The 12128-nt window shown below is 38.3% G+C and overlaps 1 protein-coding gene across 2 annotated transcripts in view; it reads right to left on the bottom strand.

Annotated features, from left to right (window-relative positions):
* Positions 1 to 325: 325 nt before the first annotated feature.
* The window catches only part of LOC112049460 (mycosubtilin synthase subunit C), a 62048-nt gene continuing 50245 nt past the window's right edge, over positions 326 to 12128 (bottom strand). For both annotated transcript variants that reach the window (XM_052888905.1, XM_052888906.1), the window contains 12 exons: positions 11086 to 11312; positions 9669 to 9945; positions 8825 to 8992; positions 8117 to 8275; positions 7447 to 7586; positions 7092 to 7182; positions 6648 to 6860; positions 5770 to 5911; positions 5502 to 5644; positions 4724 to 4870; positions 4181 to 4338; positions 326 to 3692 (listed from right to left, as the gene is read on the bottom strand). In XM_052888905.1, coding sequence (XP_052744865.1) covers positions 3552 to 3692; positions 4181 to 4338; positions 4724 to 4870; positions 5502 to 5644; positions 5770 to 5911; positions 6648 to 6860; positions 7092 to 7182; positions 7447 to 7586; positions 8117 to 8275; positions 8825 to 8992; positions 9669 to 9945; positions 11086 to 11312 — 2006 coding nt within the window. In that variant the 3' untranslated portion in view covers positions 326 to 3551. The remainder of the gene's footprint in view (positions 3693 to 4180; positions 4339 to 4723; positions 4871 to 5501; positions 5645 to 5769; positions 5912 to 6647; positions 6861 to 7091; positions 7183 to 7446; positions 7587 to 8116; positions 8276 to 8824; positions 8993 to 9668; positions 9946 to 11085; positions 11313 to 12128) is intronic.

The raw sequence follows: 12128 nt of genomic DNA, 5'->3' as shown, positions 1-12128 counted from the left end.
TGATGGTAAGTGATGATGGAGTCTAAGATGGAAGCAGGTTAAGTTGTTAGGAGGAGGATGAAAACCCACACCCCTTTCGGTTTCTACACGGCATCGTACCGGAACGCTAAATCGCTTGGCGGTACGTCTTTGCCGGTAGGGTGGTAACTAGTCACGGCCGAAGCTTCCCACCAGCCAGACCTGGACTAATTAAGAAAACCTCAATCGGCCCAGCCGGGAATCGAACCCAGGACCACCGTCTTGTAAATCCACCGCGCATATCACTGCGCCACGGAGGCCGTCAAAAACCTTTTTCAGAGGAGGGGATATTTAATAAAAAAAATCATCGGTTTTAAAAAATATTTATTGAAATAAGTTACACAGATGTTAAATATTATAATTAACATCTTTTTGCAAAAGCACATACAAATATAATATTTGTGCAGAGGTTCTAAATTAAATTCGGCAAGCCAAATAAATAGTGTACTTATATCGATTGTGCACAAATCTTTGTACTACAACTAATTTGACAGGTCTTAAAGTAGACTTAATGTCAATATTATAAAGAGGCGTAGACAGAGAAATAAATAGACGAATACTTTGGATTCCCTTAAAAACTTATGCGTGAACTTTGAAACAAAACAAGATCAGAACCTGTGGCACGTCGATTCTCTTTCTACAAACACTAACCCTTCGAAAACTAAAAAAAATGTATGGGAATTACAGATCTGATCGATAACTTCATAATGTCCTGTCGAAAGCAAATGTCCCTCCCATATTTTTTTTAATTTTTGGAACGTTTGCGATTGTAGAAAGTGTATCGACGTGCCACATGGCTACAGGCGCTGGCTATTCGATATTGTCATGACACGTGGTTATTTCTCATTGCTTATTTTCAATTTTTGTCACAAATGGCCGCCCCTAACTTTTGGGCGATGTAGGCCCGAGCCTATTGGGCCTTGGGGTAAATTTACTAACAATGGCACGTTAGTGGTTGTCTATTACTTCTCTATCTACGTTACGAGGTACGTGTAAACAATACTTTAAAGTTTTGCAAGTGCAGTAAAAGTAAATAAAGAGCGAATGAGTCACTTATGTTTAATTTTTTATTTAATACTTAAATAATTTCAATCATACTGACCCACGTACATAGTTTCAACCATTATCATGATTGAAAGCTAAGGAAGCTTTTCGTTATACTGGTAACATGAATTTAATGGCGTGCTCTTCATATGCACTAAAAAGCGCTGCCTACTCTCAAAAGTCATTATAAATCAGTGGGCCTAGTGGCAGTTTAATACTGTGACGATCGCGTTAACGTAAACGTGAATTTCTATGGAACTAGAACAGCGCCATCTAGTGGCACTACTGCACAACTGTTTCAATTCCATATAAATTCGCGTTTACGTTAACGCGATATTAACAGTATGAAAACAGTGAAAACTCCCACTAGGCACACAGGGGTAATTGAGTAACTCGATCCGATCCATTTGACAGCTTGGTCATTCCAATAGAGTTGTCAATCTGACAGTTTTCCTAGGGATTTCACATTTATTATGTCAAATTGTGTATGTCAAATTATATTAATCAACAAAAGTTATTATAATCTATGACATTCAAGATTATTTTATAGACTTTAACCGACTTCAAAAAGGAGGAGGTTCTCAATTCGGTCGGTATTTTTTTTTTTTTGTGAGAATGTGAGAATATCTTATAGATTTAGATTTTGCAGACAGTGATGTTTTATGTGGTCCTGTCAGAAATGGCTTGAATTAATACATCACCGGCTTAACACCGCCTTCATACTGATCAGCAGGTAGAACATATTAAGATGTTATTTTTCACTTTTTAGTTTAGTGGGTACGTTTTTAGGTTTTGAAGTCGGTTGTATTTTTTTTATTAAAATTTTTATTATGTAATTTATATTAATTTATTTTTCATTTTATAAATGTATCTAAACAGCTAAGATTTAATAAAATTCATACATCAGTTATGGTAAAATGTAAAGGTTTAATTATATTTGTATATGTTATTAATTAACTCATTAAATGGAACCGATTAAGTTACACAATTACCCACCTGAATAACAGTATTTTCCATCCATTTAGTATAATTTGAACGTACCTATAGTGCTTACCCTTGTTAAACACCTGCAGCACGCCACTAAACATAGCCTTACTGTTTAAAAACTACAATTATATTATAATTGTTACAACTTACTAATTTGTACTACAAACTAAAGTCTTAACAAATAAAAATATCACATTATTTTTTTTTTATAAAGTTTTCGCTTTATCTAAATAACTACTTAAAGTTAGATGTATTTTAGTAATACAGCCAATGTTTCATAGTTTCATAATTATTATATTTTGTACTAGTAATGTCTTCGTGTAATTAATATATTTAGTGTCTCTTTTTCATGTATTTCCATATCATTCACTGGTATAGCCATTCTTTTCATACTGTATGTAATAGATAATTCTATTCATTTTAGTGTAAGATTTTATTAATTTAAATACATATTCAGTGTCGCTAAACTAAATTCACTGAGATAGCCATATTTATCATAATGTGTGGTACAGAGACTAGCCGATACACTGCGGTTACACTCGCGTGGTTACCGTACTTGTCAAAATGCGGGGATAAAATATATGAGACTCACAAATAACGTGGCTTTCTAGTGGAAAAAGAATTTTCAAAATCGGTTCAGTAGATTCAGAGATTACCCCTGGAACACCACTTTAACATTCTAAAATATTAATATATAGAAGTACAATTATAGATAATATTATTATAGTGCCATTTATATATATAGGGTAATATTTATATGTTTGTTTTATTAATTGAATTACATACAGTGTTACATTTTCTGTTAGATACAGAGGTAAATATGTTTTGTCATTTTATTTTTATTTTATAAAACTGCAAAATAAATGATAGTTTTTCAAACTGACTTTCATATTTATATCATTAGTATGGATTTCATGGTGACGTCACTACATATTGGTGCCACAATATACATAAAGGCGGAATTATATTTGTCTGACGTGTCGTGTCGTGACTCATCAGAACAGTATTGGTATCGCGTACATTTTAAGCAACACATCAGAACTTATCACGACATGTCACAACACATAAGTTTAAACGTTGGCATACAAAATGTTGGTATGTAACTGATTCTGTTCTAATGCGTCACGACATGACACGTCAGACAAATATAATTCCGCCTTAATATGGCGCGAATTCACTCAATAGAGCGCATTCCATATAAGCAAAAAAGCACTGCCTACATTTAACAGTTTTTAACACCCTCGTATACTCGTAGAACAGGTATTTTTGTATATTTTAATTACCAATATAACTCTCATTATCTATCGATGCAATATATTTTCTAAATGCTAAAACACTGGAATACATATAAATCAATAAACCCTACTAAAATCTAGGTTCTAACTTGTAGCATACCAGGCTTAAATTATAACCTGGATTAGAATAAGTTAAATGATTTCTGGCAATCATTATTTTTACTACATCACTGACATTGTATAAAATCAAACTTATCTTAGGGTATATTAATCGACTGGTTTCCAGCAAACTATCGCTCGCACGTCGTCTGGCGCTTCTCCGAAAGGCCTGTCTCCGTTGGGGTCGACGTACTGGTTTATTTTGTAGTCGAGAAGTGTCTGGAAGCCGAGCACGTCCGTGCCTAATTGCTGTAATTTAATTAAAATATAAGTTTAGCCGCCTAAAAAGCCTCATAAGAAGACTCAGATAGATTTGATAGAATCAGAAAACTTGATGAACCTTAAGAACCTATCCCTATGAGTTGTAGGTACCTACTCGTAATATATATATAAAAAAACAGTGTACTATAGACCACACGACTGAAATTAAATATAGCGCCATCTATGAGCCTCGGGCATAACTGAATCGCAAAAGCTTCTTGAAGTGTACGTACAAAAAGGGATAGTTTCAAAGTTCTCTAAGGACGCCATCTATTGGTAGTTTATAATAACAAACATTGTTTTACTGTGCCTGTAGATGGCAGCGCACATCGCCCGATTACAATTTAGCACACATTAACCAATTTACCCCTCTAATTTTTACTCTGCCTCTAGTCTATGATTTACTTCAAAACGAAACACGTTGCCGACAACAACACATCCGTTGTCACCATAGGAGTAGAATTGCTCTTTCTCACCTGAGTCAGCGGGCTGGTGTTGGTTGTGAAGACCCCACGGAAGCTCCTCTCGCGCGCGACCCTCTCCGTGGCCAGCTCGAGAGCCTTGATCGCTAACACATTGTCCCTCGCCGACATCGACGCATCCGTTGCCATCATGAACGAGTGGAGAATTGCTCCTGTAAGTTACGGTTTAATGTCTGTGCAAGAATATCATAAGATAAAGGATCTCTCGTCTCGTTCTAGGTTGTCCTGGATCAGATTATATTGCCCTGGGTTAGACTATGTGCCTCCTTTTGAGACCGTCTACGGCTTAAAGGTGACATCGGAGCAGCAAAGAGACCGGGGACCTGATGCTGACCCGCTTCGCACAATAAGAACGGGTGGTACAAGGCGCCGATACGTGCACCTCCTTCCACCCACACCACCAAGAACTGTGCTCGACAGTTAACCGAATATGGATTTTTAATGATGATGATGAACTTATAGTCGTAGATACATAATTAACCTACTATGTTGGTCCTGTAGTAGACTATTTGATTTAAATAGGCTGATAAATCATACCTTTCCCCTCAGGCAGCATGGTGTCTCTCACAGAGCCCTCGACGTACTCCAGGAAGGTCATGATCTTGGCCAATCCGCCGGATAGTTCTATCTCTGGTTCATCTCGGGCGTCAAAGTTTAAAGCCACAGCTACCGGGGTCCCAGAAGCTGAGAAGAAAATAACTGCAGGTTGGTATCCAAGGAATGTTTTACATGTTATCTTTTAATTAAAAAAAAGAGAAAGAAAGAAAGAAAGAAAAAAGACTGTAGATGTAGCTAACAGTAGCTAGACAATAGATATCTCTAACCAATAAGATATTTTTTTTAATTAGGTATGTGTAACAAACGAAAACGCATTCTTAACAATGCTTAACAATAGGTACTTTAGGCCCAATTATCAGAAAGAGTATTTCTCGGTATTTCTGAATGCCTAGAGCACAATGCATTAATAGGCGAATGTTTGAAAGATACCAGATAATAGGAGAAACAATATACGGCCTGATGGATTGACTTTGAACATTTGGCTCGGTGCAGCATGAACGATAATTTTCTCCTTGATGTGGTGCAACTTTGCCAGTACTGTTACTGGCATACCTACTAGTAATTACATCATACTATATGCAATTAAAATTTGCCCTTGCAGTACACAGCAACCTTTAAAATATAACGTGGGCCTGCCCCAGGGTTGCCGCTTATCGCCAATTGTTTTTAATATATTTATTAACCACTCGCACTGTGAAAACATATTTGTCACATAGAATATAGTTTTCAATTGTATACTTCCTGTACTCGTACTCACAGTCTTCTAATACGACGCTAAGATCAGCGGCCAGCAATGGCTCCCAGCACTCGTCGATGCAATGCGCGTAGTCACGCACAGCGATCTCGTTTTTGAGGTACTGCTCTAACTCCGCCTTTTCGTAGAACGATGATACTATCATCCTGTCAATAAAATGATCATTGTTTTTATAATCTAATCATCATTAACTGCGGGGCGACAGCAGGTTTTAAATATATATAAGGCAACATTATAAGGCATTAAGGTAATAATTATAAGGCAACATTACTCAATGATAGATTCCTTGTGATCCCGTCGCACTGGTCGTACTGTATATTTGATATCGTCATCGTCTCTTAATATATCTGGGTTGGTAGTTAGACGTGCTAAAACTTCACCTAAGTTTGAAGCTTCTAGAAAATCGCTTATTTCTGAAAAAAATAATTATTGTATGTTAGAAAGACTCAAGTGAGTCAAAGCTTTACTTCTCGCTGCTTCTTGAATGACATCTTCAAAATTCAATTTAAAAGGAATAATTTATTTGCATTACACATTATTTTTGTTTTGCCCATGTTCATTTTCAGGCCCACCTGTTGAGAAACGCTGCTGAAACCAAAGTCACCGACATAGCTCAACGAGTTGCGAAGCTGAAGTGGCAATGGGCGGGGCACATAGTGCGAAGAGCCGATGGACGTTGGGGTCCCAAAGTGCTGGAATGGCGACCCCGCACTAGTAAGCGCAGTGTTGGCCGACCCCCCACCAGGTGGACTGACGACATCAAGCGAGTCGCAGGGATTCGCTGGATGCAGATGGCTCAGTATCGTGATGTTTGGAAGTCCCTACAAAAGGCCTATGTCCTGCAGTGGACGTCCATCGGCTGATATGATGATGATGATGAATTTATTTGCAACAATTAGGAGGTAATAAAATATCGTCTCCTAATTGCAGCACGTTGGGGTCTCAAGGTGCTGGAATGGCGACCCCACACTAGAAAGCGCAGTGTTGGTCGACCCAGGTGGACTGATGACATCAAGCGAGTCGCAAGGTTTTGCTGGATGCAGGCGGCTCAGGATCGAGTCCGTACAAAGGGCGTATTTCCTGCAGTGGACGTCCATCGGCTTTTTAAACAAAGTAAGATTTTTTTTATCTTTATTTTGTAATACTTACCAATAAAGTATCCCTTTTCCCTTAGCCTACTGATAGTATAAATAGAGTTAAGAGAGTTGCCTCCCAACTCGAAGAACCCGGCTCTAATAGACAAAGCGCCCCGTGCCGCTCTTCCCAACACTTCGCCAACGGTTTCGAAGAGGACCCGCGCGACTTCAGTATCTTTTGGACTTACTCCTGAATAGTCTATGTCTAGAGGTATTGCGTCGTCATCTGTGGAAATAAATAAATTCATGATAACATCAGACAATAATTTATTTAATAAAATTTAATTTAATAAAAAACATACAAAATGACTGAAACTTCAACAAGAGGAAATATTGGGCTGATTGGAAAAATTCTTTCACCATTGGAATTCTACATTACCTTACATAGGTTATATTTTATACGCGGAAGAATCCGCAGTGCGTCTGCTATCTTTCACAAAAAAAAATAATTTCTCACCATTATTATTGGTGTTTTCATACATTTTCAGCAGTCCTTGTCTGTCCACTTTACCGTTGACTAGTAGAGGGATTTTGTCTATTACGATAACCTATAAGAAAAATAGCAAGATGAATTGAATATATTTTTGTTCTTCTGGAGATCTCATCTCTGATTCGATCATGCAGAGAAACTCCAAGCATAGCTCGCTCCATTGCTCGCTAAGTGACTTCGAGTCATTCAATGAGACCCATAGTTAGCAAACAAGTCTCGGACATAACAATACAAGTCTCAGACATCTAATAATCAATTATCAAAATAAATGCTTGTATATGTTTGAATTTGAGCTATAAACATGGTGGCAGTTTAGAGTTACCTGTGGTATCATGTAATGTGTGAGAGTATTCTTCAGCGCTGCCTCGATGTGATGACCTGCGAGTCTGGCATCCGGCTTTACTGTTACGAAAGCCAGGATTTCTGGATTCCCAGACGTTAGGCCGTAGCAAAGGACGACACCTGTTGACAGTTTCAAGCCAAGAAATCATTATTTCTGTTTCCTTAACCCACTTAAATGGGGTCGGCAAAATATGTCTCTACTACTCATCGTTCGTACATTCGTCTCTACTACTCGTCAACTCATCAACCCTTAAAACACATGTCCTCTTTCACACACTCCAATCATCTCTTCTTTGGCCTTCCTCTCCTCTTGAGTTCTTCCACTTTGTAAGAAATTTCAGCCAGAAATGGTTAAGTTGGTGGTGTTATGCAGTGGGTCGAAGAGCACGTTAAGCTAGCGGTCCCGATAAACATCTGATTGGGATCGTTGGAGTAGCTTGGTGACTTTGGTTCTTCTACGGATATCCTAATTTCTGATTCAATTACGCAGAGACACTTCGAGCATACCTCGTTCCATCCCATACCCGCAATGTGACTGAGTCGTTTTATGAGGCCCATAGCAAACTAAATAAGCAATGCCAATAGATGAAGGTCGAAATGTAGGATTATAGAATAAAAATGTTTTAGCTTACAATCAATCAATCAAATACCTTTCTCGATTCCCTGGACACCGTTTACAGCACGTTCAACTTCTAGCAGATCAACCCTATGACCTCTAATCTTGACTTGAGAATCTGTTCTTCCAGCAAAAAGGACCATTCCCTTTTGAAGTATACCGAAGTCTCCCGTCCGATATAGGCGGCTGAAATCTGAAGACAATGGCAATTAGACTATATTAGAGGTTATTTTAAGAAAAAGATTCTATTAAGAGGCTTCATGGAATCAAAATTGTACTATTTTTAAGCATGGACATATTTTCGAGAAAAAAATTTGAATATTTTAGGCCTTCTGTTATTTATTGACACCAAATGCTCCTTATCAAAACTGAATGATAGCAGTGCCCTTACTATTAAGACGTGAGATAGTTCTAGAACGAGACATTTTATGAAGGCTGAAAGTTCCTCATCCTTTTCCATAGGTACCTACCTAAGTGGGATAGCCAATAATGGGTTTCGCTTTCTTTGATATTCGTCCCAAGAATGAGCGTATTTGATGATAGTTGACTTATCGTGAAAATCAGTAGGTGACAACAAGTCAAATAATTAAAAACCATAGCGAGCAGTTACAGGGTTATTATATTCTAACAGTCATACCGTTATATATCTAATGTTATCAATTTGGTATAGGCGATACCTATCCAAAAAGCTCTTATTAATTGTTAGTTTACGATTTTAAGTAGGTATAATTAAGGAACCTACCAGGATGTGCAGCATGAGGGTTGTCGCAGAACTTCTCTGGAGCCTGCCCTCCTACGTAGCCTCTCGCTAGGTTCCTTCCAGCCACCCACACTTCACCTGGCTCTGACTCTCGGGAAGGATTCATTTCTTCATCTAGAAGGTATACCGCACAGTTGTCCAAAGGTGCACCTATAAAAATATATCCAGAATCCATCAAATTCAAAATCAAATTATTTAATAAGTCTTGGTCATCGCTGGAAGGTTGCTTGTCTTTTGGTAATGTTGTAGAATATATTTCGGATAATATGCGCAGGAGCTATTTGAGCTCGTACCTCCGTCACTATTTAACCATCGCACTGCAAGACATCGGGTAGGTTACCATCCCTATGTCATTGATATCCCTAGAGCTCGTTCAAAGCGATTTGCTTCTTTGTTTCTTATTTGCATGGTTTAGGGTATGAAACTCTTTCCCAAAGTTAACTCCCAAAAGTTCATTTCAAAGTTTCGAAGTATATTCCTGTTTCCTATTTCTTACAACCTGGGCATCTTAAAGATGAGAGTGAATTGGCATCTTCAAGGCAAACGTGTTCCACTTTAGGCCATATCTAGATCTACACTTATCATTAGGTGAGATCGTGGTAAAGAGCGATCCTATTTCATATATTTAAAAACATTTTACATCTTAAATCTCACAAAGAAATGTTTGAACTTTTCTATAGCGATAGATAAAATCATTTATATTATGTAAAGGGTATTTACACTGTCATAATCTACTTACTTTTCTTATAGAATATGGTCTAATACATTGGTAAATATATACTTTTTCCATATAGGTACAACAACAAGCATTGCAATAAGTACCCACCTATGGGAATGGAAGGAAACATGTCCAACTGGCCAATCCTTTCAAGGACATAGTACGTTACATCTCCCATAACTTCAGTGCTGCCGTAAAAATTAGCTAATTTATATCCATCCTGGTCAGAGAAGTACTGGAAAAACTGCAGCGCAAGGTCCTTGCTCAAGGTCTCTCCGGAACAGATCCATAGCTTAAGGTACTGGAGAGGCCTCTCGGAAGGGGTCAGAGAGAGGTACATGAGAATTGAACGAAGGAGTGTTGGTACTAGGACGAGGCGTTTGATCTAAAATTTAAAAAACGTGTTTTTTACATACATTGACCATCTTTATTTCTATAGACGTGGGAAGTAAGTCCCTTAGTAAAGTCAAAGTCAAAGTTCATATTTTTGGAGCCTATCTGTACTAACATTATAAAGAGGAAAGGTTTGATTATTTTTATGTTTTGAAGATACTCTGGAACTCTGAATCGATTTGAAAAATTCTTTCACTGTTGGGAATCTACACTATCTCCGAGAGCTATAGGCTATATTTTATCTCCCTATTCTTACAGGAACGGGAACCACAATAAGAAACCGATTTCTTCCATTGCAATACTTAAAAGAGTGGGAGATTTACAACTTTGTAACCCTCCCATTCCCTCAGGTTACACTCAAATTTTTCAGTTTTACCTAGCAGCTATCATGGTAGATTGTTTTGAATTTTTGACCAGTGGCCATAACAGAGTACTTCCATTGATTTTTTATCGTGCGGCTTATAAATCGGTGGAAGGGGTCAACACCATGCAAGGTATCCTCATCATCATTAGCCGCGTTCGAGTAAATCTCAAAATCTCCCCTTGAGCTCTCCTACCAATTAGTCGATGACATTCCCAACACCACAATCCTGAATCACCTAGATCCAGCGACTCCTTGCGGCTCTCTTAATGTTTCCAGTCAAACTAGTGGAAGGTGGACTACGCTTTCCGGTGTAGAGTTGTCACTCCAACACCTCGATCATAAAGTCCATCGGCTATTCGAACTATTTGTCACTACCAATCATCATCATCATCAACTCATATTCGGCTCACTGCTGAGCTCGAGTTTCCTCTCAGAATGAAAGGGGTGAGGCCAGTAGTCCACCACGCTGGCCCAATGTGGATTGGCAGACTTCACAAACGCAGAGAATTAAGATAATTCTCTGGTATGCAGGTTTCCTCACGACGTTTTTCCTTCGCCGTTTGAGACACGTGATATTCAGTTTCTTAAAGTACACGCAACTAAAAAGTAGGCAGTGCATGCCCGGGACCGGATTCAAACCCACACCCTCCGGAATCGGAGGCAGAGATCATATCCACGGGGCTATCAAGGCTCTTACTAACGTAAATAAATTCTACACTATATTCACGGCCACTACCAATATTGACTTTTAATTTATTTATGTCTCACCTGATAGTCAGCCAAAACTCGCACCAATTTTTGCGGGTCTCTTGTCGTCTCCCTCGAGAGTATCAACAAAGATCTTCCATGCAGCAATGGCCCCCATATCTCACACACTGAATCTACGAATGTGAGAGCGGTTTTCCACACACATGTTACTTCGGTTTCCGTGTACGGAAAAGTCCGGAACTGCCACCAAAGGCGGTTGCAAATCGCAGAATATGGCAGACGTACTCCTGAAAATTGAGATTCTTTTGTTTAATAGATTGACGGTGCATAATACAGCGATACTGCAGAACAGGGTAGATCTCCTAAACCTACGCTCAATTGTTTTGTTAACATTCTAATTGAGAGAGATCTATTAAAAAATCCAAGATTTTTAGTACATTATGCATTTCTGTACTCTGCTCATTTCATGAGCCGCTGGATGCTGGTGGCTCGAGATCGTTGTGCTTGAAGGTCCATGCAAGAGGCCTATGTCCAGCTGTCCGTCCGCTGATAAAGTAAGATAGCATTTCTGTATCGTTCTGAAAAATATTCCCAATTTCGGACACGTCCTTTCAGTATGAATTCTCAGCCCGGTATTGGGAAGATGGTAGTTTTACATCTCCGTACTTCGGAGTCCACGCTAAAGACGGTCATTATAATAATCATCTGGTAGCGGTAGTCTTTAATAACTTCTCTTATTACTTTCTTTGTTAGGAACCTTCTTAACAAAAACATAAAAAAAAAACATTTATTTCAAGTAGACCGTCAAAGGTCCGTTGACTATTTGTAAAGATTCTAACACCGGTTCGGAAAGTTCTGCTGAGAAGAACTGGCAAGAAACTAAACAGTTGCTCTTTCATTCAGTATTATATTTTACACTTATTGATAACAACATTACAATTTTTTTTACTTCCTGTGTGAAGCTGATCCAATGGCCTCCAATCACCTTTATCATTAAGAAACTCAACGATGGTATAGTTAGTAAATAAGTTTTTTAATACATTGATTAAAGCTATGCATTGACCATCACAGTCTTGGGGATCTTGTTATAGAAGAGTACATCC

Source organism: Bicyclus anynana, chromosome 24, assembly GCF_947172395.1.
Source record: "Bicyclus anynana chromosome 24, ilBicAnyn1.1, whole genome shotgun sequence".
NCBI classification, from domain to species: Eukaryota; Metazoa; Arthropoda; class Insecta; order Lepidoptera; family Nymphalidae; genus Bicyclus; species Bicyclus anynana.
This window is presented reverse-complemented; position numbering and strand designations above follow the sequence as displayed.